Below are 23,364 nucleotides of genomic sequence, written 5' to 3' on the forward strand. Positions count from 1 at the left end.
ACAGTAGGTTACACCACTCACCTTAACTCTACTCCACCATACAAGACTTTACCTCACTCTGCGGTACTATACAACAATTCACTCTACACAGCTCCACTGTTGTACTCTAGGCAACTCCACTCTAAAATACTCTGCTTGATTGTATGCAACTCTTTGACACTTTACTCCTGTCTCTCCCTCTTCACTCCACTGTACAACTCTGTACAACTCCACTGTACAACTGTATGCCACTGTACAACACTCTACTCCACTCTACAATAATCTAGTCTGCTATACAATACTTTAAGTGCATCTTTGTATGTCACTGCATCCTGCTTTAATCCACAATTCTATGACACAGTATTCCATTCTACTCCATTATGCGCCACTACACTCTATGCCACTCTGTCACTGTTCTCTGTAACAGTTCAAGCCAATCCACACTAGCACACACTACAGCACTATACTGTATACCACTCCATTCTACAAAATCAACTATCCTGTATGCCACACTACTCTACTGTAGTCTACATAATTTTTGAGTACTGTACTTCATCCCACTACACTGTATTGTACAACAAGGTACTCCAATTTATGACACTTTACTCAACTGTGTGCTAAGCTCCTCCGCTCTACTGCCTGGCACTATAGTCTGACATGCCACTCCATTCTATGACACTTTACTCCACTCTGCACTACTTCACTCTGGTGTACACCACTCTACTCTACTACACTCTACTACGCGGTATCCCACTGTACGCCACTACACTGTACTCTGCTCTATGCCACTCCACTGTCCAACACTCTACAACACTATACCACACTCTATGCCATTCTGTGTCACTCTACTCCGCTCTATGCCAATCCAGTCTATGCCACTGTACTACACTTTTTGATACTTGATGACACATCACTCAACTTCTCTATGATACGCCTCTATTATATGACATGGTACTCCACTCTACAAGACTCTCCACCACTGTACTCTACAACACTCCACTTGATACTCCACTCTGTAACACTCTATTTCACCATACACTAAAACACTGTACTCACTCTGACACTCTAAGACACTCTACTATACTGCTCCACACGCCATTCCACTATACAACTCTATACTCTACAGTCCTTGACTCCACTATATGAGAGACAATACCACTACACTATGTAAGACTTTACTACACTCTACGATACTCTACTCCACTCTATGCCACTCTACCATACTCCATTCTATCGAAGTAGACTTTGCAACACTCTCTTCGGCTGTACTATACAACACTCCTCATAACAACTCTCTACTTGAAACAATGGACTCTATGACTTGAAACACATTTTTTATAAACACTGAACTCCCATGAAAAAAGAATAAGTTAAAACTTATTTATAGTTAGGAAAACATATTTTCCCTATACAAAGCACATTTAAAATGCACAAACTTAAAATGTTCTAAAGTTATAGTTATAACTTTCATTTACGGTTTATCCACTGCCTTCAAATATTATTAGCAGCGGACTTCGTTACATACTCTTTTTAGCTTGCTAACCAGACAAAACTAACCATAAATCGCCACTCCACCATGTATGAGATGTGACAAATACTGTCATTTAAGACCAACCACAAGGTAATCCCTCATTCCGAGCTCATGTACAAAGCACAGGTTCAGCAAGCTACTAAATAATGACAATCCTCTCCTACGGCCATGCTTGGAAGGCTCCAGGAGCCTTAGGATGCCTTTCTAATAAAGTAATTCTGTCGGTCTGCAGCAGTCCTTGCAGCTCCCCAACAGCTACTGAAATCTTGTTGATGCATCGTCCCTCCTTGTGGCACCACAGCAAGAGCTTAGGCCAATTTTAACCTGCTGTTGCTGCCTTGGATTCACTGAGATGTGAAAATATGCATATTATTACTCTATTGACCTTTATCCATTGTTGGGAAGATTTCCTGCAATATTGTCATATTGATGTTTACTGCCTTGAACTATTTTTCCACTGTTCATAAGATGTGAATAAGTCTTAAAGTTGTGTGCTATTTTAGTGTACTAACCTGAACCATGTATCACGGATTTTGGAGATTTTCCACTATCTTCCTCATGAGGCAGATACTTCCTCCAACAGCAGAGGAAAGTGATCTTTGTTCATGTTACTTTTTTGATTCTGATGATCTGGGGTTTTGATATCAAATCTGCATAGGTTCCTTAGCTAAGGATTGCTAGGGCTCTCTGGTCCCAGGAATTTCGCAGCAGGTTGCTGTTATCAGAGAAGGTGTCATGTGCTACTTAGTTGGTGCGGCAGAGTATTTTGGGTTGACTGTTGATCCACATATAGCCTGGTAGTGAGCTACATCCAAAAACGTAGACCACATTGTAGAAGACTTATCGCAAGAGTCCCCTGCAAACCAAACCGCAGATGTTAGCACAAGAAAATAAGAGAGAGGATACAACATGACAGGGAGTTCAGATAGTATAGCCACAACATGCCAAAATTGACCACCATTATGCCAAGGCCAACCTCAAAGTAGGAGGGTTGACCATTGCACCATAGAGTCCCCACAATATCCCAGGAATTACCACCATTGTACCACAGTCTGCATTATACCAGGCATGGATACAGCACAACAGTCCACACATGTGTGCATGCACCTATGCACCAGTATGTATTCAAATACAAACCAAGATCTTTTGCAAGATTTATCACTCTGGCTACATCTCCTGTGCATTACTCATAGTCCACTACTCCCACTCCTGTCTCCTATATCTTACTACTTCACAAGCTATGGCTCTGTGATTGACAGCAAAGAGCATTTATCACACCCAGTAACAATCCAATTTGCATATGGTGCTCACATCCCTATCAGCAATGCAAACACAGCGTTGCTCACTTTAAAATACTGAACCTTGGTAAGAATATCAGTTTGCCTTGATCCACTAATCCTGAATCTATAATCCTCATTCAGTGTGCGGTATTACACATTTTTATAGCAATGTTGTCTCAATTCTTGCAGGATCCACAGCTTGGAGAAGCACAGGCCTTTACCTCTACCCTCTGCAGAATGCATCAATTGTATTTCCACCAGCTGCCATCGGAGCAGACCTGCAGGTAAGACACCTATTATAATGGAATGAAATGTCTTCACATTTTTATCTGTTCCGTTATGTCTAACAAGAATATATTTTGTCATTAATGGGGTTAAAAAAATTATGAACAATGAGGAATTTTGTGGCTAGCTCACATCACTGCTGTGAACATATTGCATTGAGATGAGAGCCCAAGATTTATTTAGCTGCATAAAGCCCATCAGAGTTACCATACTTTGTGCCCTGCTTCGTGCACCCCATTAAAGTCTACTCATGTGCAAAAATTAACATTAACTGAACATTCTTGCTAAAGATTTGCTTCCACTCTAGTATAATATGTATGTGGTCTGCTGCATCCCCATTCATGTCAATTCATTCACACAGGAAGCATGCTCCCTTCCCACAAAATAACAAAGCCTCCTCACCCAAAATACACTTACATGGAGCTAACAGTATGTCTGTGGTCTGCTGTACCTCAACTTATTTTAGTTCATACATGAGGGAAGTACGTCCCATTTCCACAAAATAATGGACCTTCTTCTCCAAAGACACACTTCAACACTTCTATGGTATGTGTTGTCTTCTGTATCCACAATCATGTCAGTTCATACACAATGGATGCACGCTCTACTGCCACACAATGACTGAACCTCCTCACCAAAGATGTGCCTCCCCGCTATGTGTGGTCTTCTGTATCACCATTATTGCACATTAGAAGCACACTCCATTCCCATACAATATCTCAGCCTCCTTGTTAAAGTAAGTGTGTGGTCCGCTGTACCCCTACGCATGTCAGTTCATACACAAGGGACACATACCACATTTCCATTCAATAAAACATCCTCCTTGCTAAATGTCTTCTTCCAAGCTATTATAGCATGCATGCAGTATGCTTTAATTCTGCTCATGGCAATTCATGTACAGGGGAAGTACACTTCATTCCTAAACAATAATTTAACATCCTCACCAAAGATGGGCTTCCATACTTCTATAATATGTGTGTGGCTTGCTGTACTCCCATTCATACGCAAGGGAAGAACACCTCATTCCCACAATATACCAGACTGATCTCTCCAAACTTGCTCTTTCATGCTCTCAGTAGTATATGTGTGGTCTGCTGGAGCCCCACTCATGTTAACTGATGAAATTATATCCACATGATATTCTTCAGCAATGGCAGCATTTCCTTTTAGAGTCAATCCATGCGACCATGCTCCATGTGGTCCGCGGTTGCCCACTTTTGTTGATTGATGTAATTTGTAACCATGCCCCATTCCCACACGCTGATTCCACCTCCTTGCCTCCAGGTGCAGATTGGATGTCATTCAGATGACCTAAGCAATAAGGAGGAGCTCTTTCGCCCACCAGTAGTAATCAAGATCTTCAAGGTTAAGAGTGAGGAGATGACCATCTCTAACCTGTGGGGCGGCCTCATCTATATCCTGGTGCCTACCGGATGCCAGCTTGGGCCTGTGCAAATTACCATACGAGGGGCTGTGCGTGCACCTTTCTATAAACATGGTGGGTAGACTGTGCTTTTAAACCTGAGGGGTATGGAAGAAAAGATATAGTTTTTGTTTCCAGTCTATTATTCAATAATTAATTAATGGTACATGGTTACTTTATAAGTTTCCAGAAATGTATGGAAAAAAGTGATGCCCTACATGCAAAGGAATCAATGTGAGCAAATTGAAGTATTTCTCAGTTGTTTTCCTTTGCATAACTTCTTTTCTTCTTTGGACATGTGATTGTTCTGTTTTTATTGAAAATGCTTCCCACAAGCCTGTCATCCCACTCAGGAGTAAAAGTGGGAGGGGAGATCACCTTGTGTAGAGTGCCTGGTGTTTATGTTTAATCCAGGTTTACAAGTGCCATTATCTTTGATTCTGCTGCAGGTGAAACCACTGAGTCTGCATGGCGTAACACAGTCCGGAACTACTCTGCCCCTTTGGCAGAGTTTGCCACGGAGAACATCATCCTCACCGTCCCTGCAGAGAACGCCCGCCTTGTGGAGAACCCCGGTGCCCTGATGTCCAAGTGGGACGAAATGATGATAGCGGTTGCAGAACTGGCTTCCATCTCTTTCCACTTCTCAAGACCAGAGAGAATTGTTGCTGATGTACAAATATCGAATGGCAAGTATTGCAGCCTGACACTTACTGACAGACGGCACCAATGGTAGGGTAAGGTGATGCCACACAAGAGGGCCAGTTTAGTGTTCACTCACAGTGCACATTGACTATTTGATTGAGCACATTCTTTGTTTTTCCTGCAGACCCCGAACATTCTCTGATTCAAAGTTGATTTGGTAAATAATGATTAGAAAGGCAGTATTACAGATTCATGTGATTTAAGTTGAAAAGTGAACTGAACTAAAAATTAAGATCTAATCTCTGCTCACGAAAGCAGGTATTCATTCCAGCTCTGGATATCAGGTATTCATTCCAGGTCACAAGATCAGGCATTAATTTCTCCTCATCAGAGTATGAGGAATCACTAGTTTTGGAGGTTTGCAAGACTAAATTCATTTGGAAAATGAACAGTCCTTGAAACTAAAGAATACAGTAATATCTACAATTCTCATGATAACTATCTTTAGGGAAATAAAAATTAGTATTTGGCCTTGTAGCGTGGATTAAGTATTCATACAGATCTTCTCCTTCATACAGCACACAAGTCTCTTAGTTTCATATACACATCTACTCTTTAAGTTTCACAAACTGAGTTACCATCCTTATTTTTCCGGTCTCTTGTATTTTGTGCAAAGCCTTACATCTAGCCCCATGGCCCCTGGTTCTCAGCACCCTCTGCACCTACCACTCTCTGTAACATCTTTAAAAATGTAATAAGTATTCCACTATCAGTTAGGTTGCCCCACAAATGGACGTCAAAACTTCGAGGTGCTGGGATATTGCCCACAGGACATAATCAGTCCAAAGGCCTTGAGAAGCCGTCCTAAAAAAAACAGCTTCCTCTACTTCTGGTGGACATTTAGTAAATGATGTCTATGTCTGTGCTACACAGAGCTTCGGAGACATTCTCCTTATGCTGACGATTGATAACCCTAAGAGTTTATGGGGCAGATGTGTCACTGATGTTCATTCTTTAGGTTTCATGAGATCATTCAAGAGTCTAAGCTGTAATGCAATCAGACATATAGGCCCTCATTATGATTATGGTCCTTTTTAGCAAGAACACCAAATCCGCGGGTGCCAGAAGACTGCCAGTGCTGGCAGTCTTCCGCCCACCGTTCACGAGTACTGCTAGATTTCCGCCACACTTTCTGGCAGAAGTCGTGCTGGTGGGCGGAGGTGCTCTGGCAGTTCCCCCACCGGCCCCACCCTGACAGTAGAACTCCACCAAATGTATTATGGGCAATCATTTGGCCTGGCGGTGTCCTGCTGGCGGGGCGGTGGTGGCTCTGAAAGTGCCCCTTCCCGTTCCCTGCCGGGTGACTTTCTCTCCAGACCAGGTAAGGAGAACATCTGACAGGGGAGGGGGGGCGGTAGGGTGGGGGACGTTGTGTGTGCGTGTGTGAGTGTTTGGTGTCTGCGTGTGTGTATGAATGTGTGTATGCGTGTGTGTATGCAACTGTGAGTGTTGTGGTGAATGCATGTTTGTCTGCATGTGAGTATGCATGTTTGGATGGGTGTGAGTATGGTTGGTTGAAGGCGTGTATGAGTGCAGAGGTGAATGTGTTTATGTAAGTGTAGGTGAATGGGTGTGTGCGTGGTGCCTGTGGGTGTCTGTGTCCATGTATGAGGGAAGGGTGGGGTGGGAGGTGGAGAGCGCTGGGTCTGGAGGGAGGTTGGGGGTGCTGTGACTAGAGGGGGGTGGTGGGTGGGGCACTGTGGCTGGATGGGGAGGGCGTCTAGTGCTTGCTGGGGGTGGGAGTTGTCTACCGGTAACAGGGAAGAAATTCCCTGTCACCGGTAGCCTTTCCACCATGGTTTTCGTGGTGGTGCTACTGCTGTGGAAACCATGGCAGGAAGACGGCTCCTAATACCGCCTGCAGTCTTCTGTGGACCGCCGGGTCAGAGATGCTCATCTCCGGCCCAGCAGCTCCAACCGCCTGTGTCGGTCTGCACCACCAGCCTGTTGATTACGCTATCCCACAGCGTTTGTGTTTTGCTTTGCTTTTGCCGCCCTAAGTGCGCCGGGTATGCCCAGACGTGGGTCCCGGGCTCACTGTGCCACTGGATTCAAGCTAGCCTGGCTGAAGAGGGGTGAAACCCCGAAACCGGTCCCAGGATGCTTGTTTCCGGTCCAGGGAGAACCTGGCCTGGCAGTTCGGGCTGGACTGTTCCCATGAGGAACAGGGTCAAGACTGATTTGCATATGGCTGGGTTCAAACTGGGGTGGCATGGTGAGCAAAATAATGGATGGATTAAACCCAGATCTGTGACTGGGGGTGAATGTTTGATTGGTTCCGCATTCCGTCCATCCAATTACGCTATCCCACAGCGTTTGTGTTTTGCTTTGCTTTTGCCGCCCTAAGTGCGCCGGGTATGCCCAGACGTGGGTCCCGGGCTCACTGTGCCACTGGATTCAAGCTAGCCTGGCTGAAGAGGGGTGAAACCCCGAAACCGGTCCCAGGATGCTTGTTTCCGGTCCAGGGAGAACCTGGCCTGGCAGTTCGGGCTGGACTGTTCCCATGAGGAACAGGGTCAAGACTGATTTGCATATGGCTGGGTTCAAACTGGGGTGGCATGGTGAGCAAAATAATGGATGGATTAAACCCAGATCTGTGACTGGGGGTGAATGTTTGATTGGTTCCGCATTCCGTCCATCCAATTACGCTATCCCACAGCGTTTGTGTTTTGCTTGACCGTCAAAAGACCGCCAGGGTCATAATGAGGGCCATAGTTTGAAACTTTGTTCATGTGAGCATCAGATTGGCACATCTTCTTGACGTGTGAAAAGGCCAGTGTCATGCTTCCCATTCTATCATAATGGGAACTTAGGGCCAGATGTAGGTAACGTTTTGTATTGCGCAAACTGCAAAATTTGCAGTTTGCACCATTCAAAACGCGCATTGCGATGCACATTCCCACTTTGCGAGTCGGGCCGAGTCACAAAATGGGAATGCGACTCACAAGTAGGAAGAGGTGTTCCCCTTCCTATTTGCGATTCGCACCGCGATGCAGAATTGCTTTGTGACCGCGAACACAGTCGCAAAGCAATTTGCAGTTAGTATCCATGTGAAGTGGGTGCTAACTCATTCGCAAAAGGGAAGGGGTCCCCATGGGACACCTTCCCCTTTGTGAATGGCTCTGAAAAAATGAAACCAGATGGTTTCATTTTCCCGAGTGTATTGCAACTCGTTTTCCTTTAAGGAAAATGGGCTGCAATACCAAAAAAAAAACTGCTTTATTGAAAAAGCAGTCACAGACATGGTGATCTGCTGTCTCCAGCAGGCCACCATCCCTGTGAGAGCAGGGAATCGCAAGGGGGTCACAAATTGCGACCCACTTCATTAATAATAATATTAATATTAATATTAATATTAATGAAGTGGGTCTTTTCTACCCCCTGGCAATTTGCAGATGGTGTCAGGGACACCATTCTGCATATGGGATTGCGACTCGCAAATTGCGAGTCGCAATCCCTTTTCTACCTACATCTACCTAAGTCTTGGATCTCAATCTTGCCAAAGCAGCACTTCCTTGGGAAGGCTATCAGTGATTTCAATAAGGGTGCTGCAGTGATACATGGTGGTGGTCACAGCATTGTGTGTATTGTTTTAATATCAATATTGTGGAAGACGTTTTGCATGTTTCTGATGTGTGTCACCTCATGCACACCTAGCACTTCTAGATTCACATGCAATTAAATACTAGTCACCATACTGCTTCAAGGTGCACTCTCTCGGAACTTCCATGAGGCGCTCTCACTCTACCTATACTGATCAAGTTTTATGGTCCAAAGGAGTTTGAAGCATTGCACATTGTACTTATCTGGTGATGTCTTGAATTGCTCATGCATTAGTGCCAAAGATAATGGATGTAAAGGTGTCTCTATATGGTCCTGTTTCCTGAGCTCTGACAGTGACCTTGCTGCTGCATTCTGGATCAGCTGACAAGAATCAAGAGATTGTTGAACCACCCCAGTAACATACTGTTCTCGTAGCCAATTCTAGACTACAGTAGAGCTTTGACAGTGTGGAGAGAAGTGGATGTCAATAAATGGCAGAATGGGAGATTTTCTTTTCTTTTTCCATTGCTCATCTACACAGAAAGTGACATCACTGGGTTTCTCATCATCCAACTGCACAAGAACTGACATCACTGGTCTCCTGCCAAAATGATCTTTTAAAGAAGAATCCAAGCAAGAGGACTTCATATCCCAATGCCCATTTGCACAGGAAGTGACATCACTAGATTTCTCATCATTAATCTGCAAAGGAGGTGACCACATTGTTTTTCACCAAAACAGTCTTTAAAAGAAGAAGCCAAACAAGAGGATTTCCCATTGCTCATCTGCACACAAAGTGACATCACTGGATATCCCATCATCCATGTACACAAGAAGTGACATCACTGGTTTCCCACCCATGGTAATCTGCACTTCTCCATCCTCCCAGGACCTTTTTAATGGTGGCTGCAGTGTGGCAGTGTTGTTGCTGTGCCAAAGGACCATCTGTGCCTGGACCATACCCAGTACCAGGAACCATAGTTCTCCCCATACCTACTTCTACCCTTATATGCTCCTCCTTGTTTCTAACCCTGGCCGCTGCTCATGGTACTGCTTCCAAACTGCACTATAAAACACAAAAGGAGCATTCATATGCACCTCCTGCATGTTCTCATGCACTCTCCCACACCCTACACCCACTACTTTCACACCAATGACACCCAGCACCTCATTCGCTCACACTCGCATAAACCAGCCTCTGGCCCAGGGTCTCCCAGACCAAACACACCACACTCACACTCCTGATCACAAGACATACGACAGAGATATTGGACCTACTGAATGACCACGGAAACCCTCATCAGCTACATGGAACACTTTACATTCAAGATACACATCACAACCACCGTCTCCCTGAGCGGAACACTGTAGGAAAGTACCATCTTGCCTGGCATGTTACCACCATATTTCACTGTATATATGTTGTTTTAGTGTATGTGTCACTGGGACCCTGCCAGCCAGGGCCCCAGTGCTCATAAGTGTGCCCTGTATGTGTTCACTGTGTGATGACTAACTGTCTCACTGAGGCTCTGCTAACCAGAACCTCAGTGGTTATGCTCTCTCTGCTTTCCAAATTGTCACTAACAGGCTAGTGACCAATTTCACCAATTCACATTGTCATACTGGAACACCCTTATAATTCCCTAGTATATGGTACTGAGGTACTCAGGGTATTGGGGTTCCAGGAGATCCCTATGGGCTGCAGCATTTCTTTTGCCACCCATAGGGAGATCTGACAATTCTTACACAGGCCTGCCAGTGCAGCCTGAGTGAAATAACGTCCACGTTATTTCACAGCCATTTACCACTGCACTTAAGTAACTTATAAGTCACCTATATGTCTAACCTTCACCTGGTGAAGGTTGGGTGCAAAGTTACTTAGTGTGTGGGCACCCTGGCACTAGCCAAGGTGCCCCCACATCGTTCAGGGCAAATTACCCGGACTTTGTGAGTGCGGGGACACAATTACACGCGTGAACTGTACATAGGTCTCTACCTATGTACAGCGTCACAATGGTAACTCCGAACATGGCCATGTAATATGTCTAGGATCATGGAATTTTCACCCCAATGCCATTCTGGCATTGGGGGGACAATTCCATGATCCCCTGGGTCTCTAGCACAGAACCCGGGTACTGCCAAACTGCCTTTCCCAGGGTTTCACTGCAGCTGCTGCCAACCCCTCAGATAGGTTTCTGCCCTCCTGGGGTCCAGCCAGGCCTGGCCCAGGAAGGCAGAACAAAGGCCTTCCTCAGAGAGAGGGTGTTACACCCTCTCCCTTTGGAAATAGGGGTCAGGGCTGGGGAGGAGTAGCCTCCCCCAGCCTCTGGAAATGCTTTGATGGGCACAGATGGTGCCCATCTCTGCATAAGCCAGTCTACACCGGTTCAGGGATCCCCCAGCCCTGCTCTGGCGCGAAACTGGACAAAGCTCCTCCAGCGTTCCCCAGACCTCTGCCATCTTGGATTCAGAGGTGTGTTGGCACACTGGACTGCTCTGAGTGGCCAGAGCCAGCAGGTGACGTCAGAAACTCCTTCTGATAGGCTCTTACCTTTCTTACTAGCCTATCCTCCTTCCTAGGTAGCCAAACCTCCTTTTCTGGCTATTTAGGGTCTCTGCTTCGGGGAATTCTTCAGATACCGAATGCAAGAGCACACCAGAGTTCCTCTGCATTTCTCTCTTCACCTTCTGCCAAAGGATCGACCGCTGACTGCTCAGGACGCTTGCAAAACTGCAACAAAGTAGCAAAGACGACTATTGCAACCTTGTATCGCTTCATCCTGCCGGCTTTCTCGCCTGTTTCCTGGTGGTGCATACTCTGGGGGTAGCCTGCCTCCTTCTTGTACCAGGAGCTCTGAAGAAATCTCCCGTGGGTCGACGGAATCTTCCCCCTGCAACCGCAGGCAACAAAAGACTGCATCACCGGTCCTCTGGGTCCCCTCTCAGCACGACGAGCGTGGTCCCTGGAACTCAGCAACTCTGTCCAAGTGACTCCCACAGTCTAGTGACTCTTCAGTCCAAGTTTGGTAGAGGTAAGTCCTTGCCTCCCCACGCTAGACTGCATTGCTGGGTACCGCGTGATTTGCAGCTGCTCCGGCTCCTGTGCACTCTTCCAGGATTTCCTTTGTGCACAGCCAAGCCTGGGTCCCCGACACTCTAACCTGCAGTGCACAACCATCTGAGTTGTCCTCCGACCTCGTGGGACTCCCTTTTCTGACTTCGGGTGGACTCCAGTTCACTCCTCTTCCAAGTGCCTTTTCCGGTACTTCTGCGGGTGCTGCCTGCTTCTGTGAGGGCTCCCTGACTTGCTGGACGCCCCCTCTGTCTCCTCATCCAAGGGGCGACATCCTGGTCCCTCTTGGGCCACAGCAGCATCCAAGAACCCTATCCACGACCCTCGCAGCTAGCAAGGCTTGTTTGCGGTCTTTCTGCGTGGGAACACCTCTGCAAGCTTCTTCACAACGTGGGACATCCATCCTCCAAAGGGGAAGTTCCTAGTCCTCTTCGTTCTTGCAGAACACCAAGCTTCTTCCAACCAGTGGCAGCTTCCTTGCATCCTCAGCTGGCATTTCCTGGGCATCTGCCCACTCTCGACACTGTCGCGACTCTTGGACTTGGTCCCCTTGTCTTACAGGTACTCATGTCCAGAAATCCACTGTTGTTGCTTTGCTGGTGTTGGTCTTCCTTGCAGAATCCCCCTATCACGACTTCTGTGCTCTCTTGGGGTGGGCTATTTTTTTAACCCTCACTGTTTTCTTACAGTCCCAGCGACCCTCTACAAGCTCAGATAGGTTTGCGGTCCATTCGTGGTTTGCATTCTACTTTAGGAGTATATGGTTTGTGTTGGCCCTATACCTATGTGCTCCTATTGTAATCTACTGTAACTCTACATTGCTTGCATTACTTCCTTTTGCTATTAGTGCATATTTTTGGTATTGTGTGCATATATCTTGTGTATATTTGGCATCCTCATACTGAGGGTACTCACTGAGATACTTTTGGCATATTGTCATAAAAATAAAGTACCTTTATTTTTAGTATATCTGTGTATTTTGTTTTCTTATGAAATTGTACATATGACACCAGTGGTATAGTAGGAGCTTTGCATGTCTCCTAGTTCAGCCCAAGCTGCTCTGCTATAGCTACCTTCTATCAGCCTAAGCTGCTAGAAACACCTCTTCTACACTAATAAGGGATAACTGGACCTGGTACAGAGTGTAAGTACCACTTGGTACCCACTACAAGCCAGGCCAGCCTCCTACATTGGTTGTGCAGCGGTGGGATAAGTACTTGCAACTACTTACCACTTTTTCATTGTGTACTTTTCATAAGAGAATAAGATACAAAACAAGTTCAGTGTATGTACACCTAACCGAAAAGTTTTGCTTTTCTTCTCTTACACTATCTGCAAAGTGCTGAAAAGTACATCTAAACTTTCTAAAAGTTTCAAAAAGTTTCAAAAAGCTTTTTTTCCTGTTCTTTAAAAAGTCCTGAAACTTTTTCTCTCTTCTATCTGTCCCTAAACCTTCTTCTATCATGTCTGATATAGGAACTTCTCCTAAAATGGTCAATACAACATATGACAATCGTAACTTTAAGAGCCTAAGGAGTCTCTGCACTGATAGAGGTTTAGTGGTAGGAAAGAACCCTTCTAGAGAATTTCTATCTAACATGCTCATTGAGAATGATAAGCCCAGGGTGGTACTTCATCAGAAAGGTTAGTAGATAGCTCACACTCTGACCCAGGGGAGACCCTTGAGGGAGGTCTACAGGGTTCTCTTCCAAACCTGCCCCCTAGCAGACCTCATAGCAATGCTGGTAGTAATAGAAGCTCCCATCATAGTAGGGATGTTTTTGTTCCTGAAGGCCAGGTTGTTAGAGTGCCAGCTGTTAGGGACAGGTCTCCCTCTGTACATTTCAATATTTCTTCTGTGTCAAAACATTCCCAACCCACCCACCCTGATGACAAAATGTTAGAAAGGGAACTCAACAAGTTCAGACTGGAAGAGACCAGGCTGAAGCTTAAACAGCAACAGCTGGCTCTAGACAGGGAATCCCTAGACTTAGAGAAGGAGAGAGTAGCAGCAGTAGTATTCCTGATAGCAATCCTGTGAGAGAGCATGATTCTAGGAATCTGCATAAGATAGTTCCCCCTTACAAGGAGGGGGACGACATTAACAAGTGGTTTGCTGCACTTGAGAGGGCCTGTATGGTACAGGGGGTCCCTCAAAGGCAGTGGGCTGCTATCCTATGGCTATCTTTCAATGGAAAGGGTAGGTACAGGCTCCTTACTGTGAGAGAAAGTGATGCCAATAATTTTGCAGTTTTGAAGGATGCACTCTTGGATGGATTTGGCTTAACCACTGAGCAATACAGGATTAAGTTCAGAGAAACCAGAAAAGAGTCCTCACAAGACTGGGTAGACTTTGTTGACTATTCAGTGAAGGCCTTGGAGGGGTGGTTACATGGCAGTAAAGTTTCTGACTATGCAAGCCTGTACAATCTAATCCTGATAGAGCATATTCTGAATAACTGTGTGTCTGATTTGTTACACCAATATCTAGTGGACTCAGATCTGACCTCTCCCCAAGAATTGGGAAAGGAGGCAGACAAATGGGTCAGAACAAGAGTGAACAGAAAAGTTCATACCTACAAACACATAGGCCAGGCTAGACACACACACATCTGCTCTGTGCCAGGATACCCTTACGGTGATAGTGCGCTTTCCAAATGCACATAACATAACAATGTGACAGAGGACTCCAAGATGGTGAAAGTAAGGGTTGGAAACCACAGCAACTTGTGGATATAAGCATAGTTTATGGTCAGAGCATATGCCCTAGTTGTACACTGTTCCCTCAAGGGCAGGGGAAGCTCCTGTGAATGCAGCCAGTTGATGAAACTTCACAGAGGAGTGGTGATGTCAATCAATAGAATCTTAATTTTTGAAGGGTTGAGTTTTTGAAAACTGGCCAACTTCCAGCTTCTCACAGACACTAAATAAGTGGTTACGTTTGTGATTGAAAAGATATTGATAGGGATTTAGCAATGTTAGCCAATCTGAGCATGAGATTTATATCATCTGTGTACATATAGTAATGTGCTATCAGTTTACATAGAATCAAATCAAATTGGGGTTTACTCCTCACCCGACTGGGGTCTCAGGGCGCTAAGGCGGTTTGTCCTCTGAGCTTCAGACAAAGAGCCTTGTTTTAAGGTCCTTCTTGTTTTTTGTTGAACGGAGCGGTCTGTTGGGGGAGTAGAAGGTGATGCAGTGGTTGAGGTAGGTGGGTCCTAGGTCATGGAGGGCCTTGTAGGTGTGGACAAGGAACTTGAAGTTAACTCTCTTCTCGATAGAGAGCCAGTGGACGTCTCTTAGGTGATTGGAGATATGCTTGTGGCTGGGAATGTCCAGGAGGAGTCTGACGGAGTTGTTTTGGATAGAAGACATGCCAAAGACTGCAAGTTAAAGTTTAACAGGAGTGCAGAGAGCATTGTCCCATAGGACTACCACATTTTAAGTCAGTAGGTGTTATATAGTCTGTTCATCATGTAGCGATGATCGACAGTGTCAAAGGCTGACCAAAGACTGAGTAAAATCAAGTCTCCAAACCCACTGTACTCCTCCTGTTGTGAAATCATCCAGTATGGATAGAATGAAAAATGTGGGACCTGTAGTAGACTGAGAACTGCTAGGTGGCTCAAACAATCCATTTTCCTCATTAGAACATTGTTGCCTGGCCTAAACTGCTTTCTGAAGGATTTCTTCTGAACAGGGTAGTAAGAAGGTGTGGAGAAAGTTGCTCAAGTCTTTTTCTTCCAGATTAGGCTTCTTTAAGGAGTTGTGTTATATTGACTGCTCTCGGACTCAACCAATATCACTGGTATCAAAAGAGCTGTTAAACAACATTTAATGAGCATTGGTTATTGCTGGAGCAGCTGCCTTCACTGGGTCAGCCAAGCAAAGTTCTTTGGGGAAGACCTCGATCTACTCAGGAGTCATCGTATTATCTAGCAGAGAAGTACCTATAAGGGAGGAAAGATTTGTGTAGTGTTTTCTGTCTCATATGAAGTTCATATGATAAGGCTGTTTGCAGGAAACATAGAGACAGGGTATTACACACATTTTCTGAGGGTTGTAAATGAGATTGAAGTACTCTTGGATTTGTAAATGTAGTATCAAGTTTTCAAGTTCAAGTTTAAGTTTATTGACTCGGTTAATTGAAACCATCGCAATTCCAAAATGCATAACAATATAAACACTTTTCCTACTCATTATATTAATAGAGACCCATAATAAAAACATAAAAGCTTATTTGAAACTAAAACATATCATGGTAAAGAGTTGTGCCTAGCTAAAATGTTCTCCACTAATTCCAACCTTGGTTTTGAGCTCAACTGTAGGACTTTCTTGCTCCCTTACGAACACTATAATGGTAGATGAGTGAAGCTGAGTGAGAATCCTAAGTAGTACCTAGGGCTGTTTCCTTGCTGGAACTAAACTTTCAGAGCTTTACTAATCATAAAATTATGGCCCTTGCACACTTGGCTTCAACTTTATTCACTAATTCTTTCTGAGTCTGTACCATGAATTTAGTCCTTCAACAAGAAAACGGGATTGAAAGTCCGCTAAGCCAGCTTATAATGGCCGGTCTGCATGAGTGTATGTTCAGGGTCTTGAAAATGTTTTTCAGATATAGGTGGTCATTCTGACCCTGGCGGTCTTTGACCGCCAGGGCGGAGGACCGCGGGAGCACCGCCGACAGGCCGGCGGTGCTCCAATGGGGATTCCGACCGCGGCGGTAAAGCCGCGGTCGGACCGGCACCACTGGCGGGGTCCCGCCAGTGTACCGCGGCCCCATTGAATCCTCCGCGGCGGCGCAGCTTGCTGCACCGCCGCGGGGATTCCGACCCCCCCTACCGCCATCCAGATCCCGGCGGTCGGACCGCCGAGATCCGGATGGCGGTAGGGGGGGTCGCGGGGCCCCTGGGGGCCCCTGCAGTGCCCATGCCACTGGCATGGGCATTGCAGGGGCCCCCGTAAGAGGGCCCCTATATGTATTTCACTGTCTGCTGCGCAGACAGTGAAATACGCGACGGGTGCAACTGCACCCGTCGCACAGCTTCCACTCCGCCGGCTCGATTCCGAGCCGGCTTCATCGTGGAAGCCTCTTTCCCGCTGGGCTGGCTGGCGGTCTGAAGGCAACCGCCCGCCAGCCCAGCGGGAAAGTCAGAATTACCGCCGCGGTCTTTCGACCGCGGAACGGTAACCTGACGGCGGGAAGGTCAGAATGAGGGCCATAGGGCCTGATTACAACTTTGGAGGACGGTGTTAAACCGTCCCAAAAGTGACGGATATACCACCTACCGTATTACGAGTTCCATAGGATATAATGGACTCGTAATACGGTAGGTGGTATATCCGCCACTTTTGGGACGGTTTAACACCGTCCTCCAAAGTTGTAATCAGGCCCATAATGTCCTGAGGCCTAGCAAAGCCGGGCACACACAAAAAATGTGTTCTAATGACTCTTGTCTGTACCCACACAGTCGACAGGAATGTGTCAGATCCTGCTGTCTCCATGAAGGGACCATGTCATTCGTTTCCATCAACCCAAAGCGGAAAAGCATGAACCGATGTTTCACCGACTGGTTGAAGGTTGCTGCTAGGTATTCCTGTGCCCGTAAAGTTTTGTATGATGTTATTGTAGTCCAGGCGTGCTGTCTGCTTGCCAGTTTTTGTTTATCAGACTTTAAAGATTTCTTCTTAGTGACAGAGTTTGCCTTCCGAAAAAACTCCTTTTTGTCCGGGTTCTGGTCCCAGGCTTCTAGCAAACCTAGAGGGTCATTCTGACCCTGGCGGCCGGTGGCCGCCAGGGCCACCGACCACGGGAGCACCGCCAACAGGCTGGCGGTGCTCCAATGAGCATTCTGACCGCGGCGGTTCAGCCGCGGTCAGAAGCGGAAAGTCAGCGGTCTCCCGCTGACTTTCCGCTGCTCTTTGGAATCCTCCATGGCTGCGGAGCGCGCTCCGCAGCCATGAGGATTCTGACCCCCCCTACCGCCATCCAGTTCATGGCGGGAAAGCCGCCATGAACAGGATGGCGGTAGGGGGGGTCGCGGGGCCCCTGGGGGCCCCTGCCGTGCACATGCCAATGGCATGGGCACGGCAGGGGCCCCCGTAAGAGGGCCCCGAAAAGTATTTCAGTGTCTGCTTTGCAGACACTGAAATACGCGACGGGTGCCACTGCACCCGTTGCACCTTCCCACTCCGCCGGCTCGATTACGAGCCGGCATCCTCGTGGGAAGGTCGTTTTCCCCTGGGCTGGCGGGCGGTTTTACTGGAACCGCCCGCCAGCCCAGGGGAAAACTCGTAATACCCGCCGCGGTCTTTTGACCGCGGCGCGGTAATTTGGAGGGCGGGATCCTGGCGGGCGGCCTCCGCCGCCCGCCAGGGTCATAATGAGGCCCCTAGTGCTTTAACGCAGTTATTTAAGTTATGACCCCAGGTGCTTTTATCATTGTGTCGCTGTTGCTCCTCAATTTCCATCCAACATAGGTTGTTTAGTGTACCAGTCTCAGCTGCACGCAACCTCCAGCATAGTTTAATGAAGGCACATCTACTCTGAAATTCATAGTTTTTCAGACCCAATTCTAAATGAACCTGAGCAGGAGATGCTGGTCGTGGGATCCGAAAAACTGTTTTGTAGGCCTTCGTGAGTATATGAAGGGCAGCTCAGTTTTTGTTTTAGAACTTTAAAACCATAGGTCAATGAGAGGGCTTTTTCTTGAGCGACAGCAAGCTGCGGCTTGAAAGTCAAGAGGCGGTCCATAGTGAATCCCAAGTACTTATATGTGGGTGCAACCTCCACCCGGGCTCCGTTTATGAACCATGAAGCCGATTTAAACTGCCTGTCAACTAGGCGGAAAACCTTAGTTTTGCTCAAATTCAATTCTAGGCCTTGCATTGTTATGTATGTATAAAATGCATCTATGCTATGCAGTAGCCCAAGAGGTGTTTGGCTGAGTAGAACTATGTTGTCTGCGCACTGTAGCCATGCAATTCCTTTCTTGGCCAATACTGGTGGGTGGCTATTTACGGGAGTTAGAGCCTCGGCTAGGTCTGCAAGATATAGGTTGAACAGCGTGGGAGCCAATACACATCCTTGTTTAAGTCCTTTTGCTGTTAATATTCTGTTGGTGAGGTGGCTGCCCTCTTCAATTTTTACTTGCACCCAAGTACCTGTGTACAGGTCCATCATTGCGCTAAGAAGGCTGCATGGTAAGCCCCACCCTTTCAGTTTCTCCCATAGGAGGGTTCTTGGTATGCAATCAAAAGCTGCCTTTAGATCAATAAAGCATGCAAGTAGCCTTTTTTCTTAAGCCTGGCTTTGTTTCCCAGCAGGGCGAGGGTTGCCAGGTTGGTGGAAGCACCCATTCCAGCTCTGAAACCTGTCTGGCATTGTGGAATTAACTGTCTGTCATGAATCCATTCTGCTAGTTGTTGCAGTAGGCAGGATGCGTAGAGTTTTGCTTCCACGTCTATCAATGCTATTAGCCTGTAGTTTGAGGGATTTGTGGGGTTACCTGCTTTGTATATAGGGTGAATAATACTGCCTTTCCATGCATCTGGGAGACCCGTAGTGCCTCGGAGCTCGTTAAAAAGCAGCGCCAAATATAACGCCCAGAATGAAGGGTCTCCTCTAAACATGACATTTGGAAATAACGTTCTGACCAGCTGCCCCTTCCATTTTTAGTTTCTTGATAAGGCTTGTCAGCATTTCTATGTCAATGGTCATTAGTGCATCCTTTCCTTCATTTCCGTTTAGAGTTAAGTCTGTTTGCGTTGTCACTCTGAAGCCAAAATTAATCTTGCTTAAGTCAATGGCTATCTGTGAGGCCTCCTCCTTCACATGGTACTCTGGGGGTGAGAACATTGTCTGTACGTAGGCTTCCCATATGGCTGCATCGATACCTGCATTTGTGTGTCAATTTTGTCTCTTAGTTAGTCCATTTATTAGTTCCCAGAACTTTTTGTTATTTTTCTGTTTGTTGGACATGAGCAGCTTGGTCCACAGATCATTGTGATAACTCTGTTTTGCCATCCAACAGTTTTTCTTATATTTGGCTCTTAATTCAGAAAGCCTTGTGTCATCAGATTTCCTCCCCCAGTGTACGTCCTTTAGGACTTTTTTTGATTCTCTAGAGACTTGATTTTTCAGATTGCTCAATGTCCTGTTGAACCATGGCTTTTCATCTTTGCGACTCTTGACTTAGTTTTTTGACTCTATGACCGAAATTGGGAGACTTTTTTGATGGAAAATGTATTTATTAAAGAATCACACAAGTGCGTCAAAGCGATCACTCGTTCTCCTTGGTTGTGGTCTTCTAGTTCCTGCGTTCTTAGTGATTCTTTGAGCTCTTTAGTTGTTCTTGCACTGTGGTACACTTCCTCGATTACTTTCTCGAGGCCCGGCCCCTTCCATTTTAGTTTTTTTGTATCATAAGTCACTGGGGCTGAAATTATGATATTGGCAGTGGGGAGCCGATTCCATTCATTCCGGATCTTAATAAGTTGTGGAAAGTGATCGCTCTCTGTGCGTTGTTGGATCCTATATGCTGAAACCAGTGGCAGTGCAGTTTAGTTTATTAATGTAAAGTCGATGTTAGATTTTTTTGTGCCACTTGAAAAGGTTACTTCTGCGGATGAGGTGTCCTCAGGGAGAGGCGTCAGGCAGCGCAAACCCAGGATTTCAAGCTTTATATATGTGCATGTTCTGTTTTGTGCTTCCTTTTCTCAAATCAAGGTTGAAATCGCCAGACAAAATGAGTATTGCGTCCTTATTTTGTTTCTGCAGCATTTTTAGAATACTGGTCAATGTTTCAATGTTTCCACTGTTTTGGAATTTGTTAGGGTGTACGTATACGTTGATTAATAGTAAAGTTCCGTTGTTGCCTAACGGCACCTGATGTTCCAGTTTTATTTGTAGCAGCCAGTCAATTCCCAGGTCGATTTGTTTGATCACCCAGTTGATTTTTGTGGAGCAATACGTTGTGAGGCCCCCCTTGGGTTATCCATGTTTTTGAGGTTGTTTTGCAGAGATGTCTATCCCAGAATAACCCGAAATTTGTATCGGCTCCATGCACCATGTTTCCTGCAACATGATGATTTCAAACTGCTGAAGGAAAGTCAGAGCCGCCCTGTCGGTAACGAGATTTTTTAAACCGTGAGTTTTCCAGGAGCAAATATGGATATATTCTGGGTTTTCGTCAGGACCATTTGTAATTGTTGTCATTTAAATTTTGCCTTCCAGCCTGTTTGACTGTTGAGGGAGTACCAATGAAGATCTGTTGGTGCATGCCAGGATGGAACGTGCTTTGGTGCTTTACAATTGTAATGTGGTCCCAACTGCTTAGGGAGGTTTCTACTCCCACAGCCCCTTTTAAGATTGAGCCGCCCTTCTTTTGTTGTGGTACCAGAAGGTTAGGATATCTGGGTGGTTCTAATTTTTGCAGGACGATGTCCCATGCGCTAAACTTATCTTGATGTGCTAGAATTTGGTCAATAATGGCGGACATGGCCCAGGATGTCAGCGTTGCCTCTTTATCTTTATTGTTTGGATGTGGAGTGAACTCCACAGTCATCAATTCTGTCGTTGAAATGTGAGCCAGGGGCAAAATCGCATTTATTAACATATGGTGCCTCTATTTAGACTGTCAAAAGCCCCCTTCGAATTATAGCAAGGAATGAAAAGTAATTTATTTTCCTCTGAGGCCGTATTGTCCTGAGTTATCTGGTGTCCTGGGTTTCTTTTTTGTGCTGCGCTGTTTGTGCAAACATCTGACCAAGGACCATTTCTCTAACCTTCTTTCCAAATGCTGTTTGCATGTACAATCTTCAATCTGTGATTGTTTGCTTTAGCCTCTATGACCCAAAAGAAACTTCTTTGAGCTGAACTGTATATGCATGACCGGTCTCTGTAGAATAGGTTCTTCCTCAGGCTCACCCAAGACTGCGGTGCAGCCAGTTCTCAGTATGACCACCTGTTGCTCTGTTGTTGACATGGTGTAGACCAGGCTTTTCCAATGACTAGCTCATGGGCTACTGGTAGGTCTCGAGCAGCCTATAAGTAGCTCTCTTATGTGCAGACTGGCCTGCTAAAACCTTTGGTTGGTTGAATTCATATAAGTATACTAAAATTAAAAGCAGTGCATTGGAGATGAAAACATGTGCATTCTCAGAACTCTTTAGCTGATGTTTGATTTTCCAAAATATATTTAAAGATTATATATCAATGATAAATCATGTGTCATTAGAGTGAAATATTAATAATATTACCTTGGTGCCAAAGGCATTACAACTATGACTGTTATGGATTACCCATGTAGAAATATTGCACATTGACAGCCCCCACCTCCTGCTGGTCAAGTGAAAAACCCCTTCTGCCTGATTCCACTGTTTATTCCACATTATTTACCTGCTTTGTTACAAGTCTGTCTGCCAAACCTCAATGCAGTCCTACAGTCTGTGTGATTTTACAGTGTTTACTTTGAGGGTGGTCAGTCATTAGGTTAGTCACATTTGTTACAATGTGTGCACCCTCCACCATCGTGTGTGTGTTCAGCTACAGCTACTGTATCAAAGAGATCACACTGAGCCCAATAAGCCCAAACATGCCTTATACTGTTAAAGCAGGAGAAAGTGATGGGAAGGTGGGACTTCAGGTACCTTCTGACAGCAAAATCTGGTCTCTCTGCAGACTCTTAGAAAAAACACAGCAGCCTCAGACTATTGTACAAGCTTAAAAGAAGCTGTTGTTCATGCACAGTGTTTGTGTGGCCTTTGATTCCCCTGTCTTCTCATTGCAGACTGGTTTCACGCTGGCTATCCTGTTATGTGCCATGTGCAATCAGTAAAAGACCTCATAGACCTGGAGCACATTAAAAGTTTTGGAACATGGGGTCCCCTCCATGAGTTTGGGCACAATCAGCAACGCTGGGGCTGGAATATCACACCTAATGCTTCAGAGGCCACTTGCAATCTCTGGTCTGTCTACGTGAGTGAAAAGGTGTTGAGGATCCCAAGGAGCAAAGCTCACGAGTCCCTTCACCCAGAAATCCGAAAGGAAGCCATCAAGAAGTACATCAAGAATGGTGCCAAGCTGGAGGACTGGACTGTCTTCACGGCTCTGGAGACATATCTGCAGGTGAGCTTTGGGGAGAAATAGGAGGCATAGTATGGTGACAGTAGTCTGTTGGCATGCCTGTAAAGTGCAGAATTAACATAGTTATATATCATCAAGTCTTCTTCTTGGTGAACTTATACATTCATAACATTCCTCACACTGCCACCTCAACCATAGTTCATCATCTAAAAAAGGCTACTTTAATCCTTGACCTGTGCCAAATATGATCTTCGATCCTAAACACACAGACACAGTTCTTCCCCTCAGAAATTGAACAGATCACTCAGGGAATGAACTAAACAAAGAACTTATTCAACATTTTATGAGAAGAGATAGTATAGAAGGACCCAATTGTCTCAGATCAGTATTGTGAAAATTTGATGCCCTTCTTTATGAATAATATTCTTAAGATCTGAGTAGTGATATCAGATA

General features: G+C 45.7%; 1 protein-coding gene across 1 annotated transcript in view; it reads left to right on the top strand.

Annotated features, from left to right (window-relative positions):
* Nucleotides 1–23,364, top strand: part of LOC138249307 (TRPM8 channel-associated factor homolog) — a 68,160-nt gene that overhangs the window by 40,564 nt on the left and 4,232 nt on the right. The window contains exons 3-6 of the mRNA XM_069203264.1: nucleotides 2,957–3,074; nucleotides 4,360–4,573; nucleotides 4,948–5,187; nucleotides 22,616–22,953. Of these exons, the coding sequence (XP_069059365.1) occupies nucleotides 2,957–3,074; nucleotides 4,360–4,573; nucleotides 4,948–5,187; nucleotides 22,616–22,953 (910 nt within the window). The remainder of the gene's footprint in view (nucleotides 1–2,956; nucleotides 3,075–4,359; nucleotides 4,574–4,947; nucleotides 5,188–22,615; nucleotides 22,954–23,364) is intronic.

Source organism: Pleurodeles waltl, chromosome 8 (assembly GCF_031143425.1).
Source record: "Pleurodeles waltl isolate 20211129_DDA chromosome 8, aPleWal1.hap1.20221129, whole genome shotgun sequence".
In the NCBI taxonomy this organism is placed as follows: Eukaryota; Metazoa; Chordata; class Amphibia; order Caudata; family Salamandridae; genus Pleurodeles; species Pleurodeles waltl.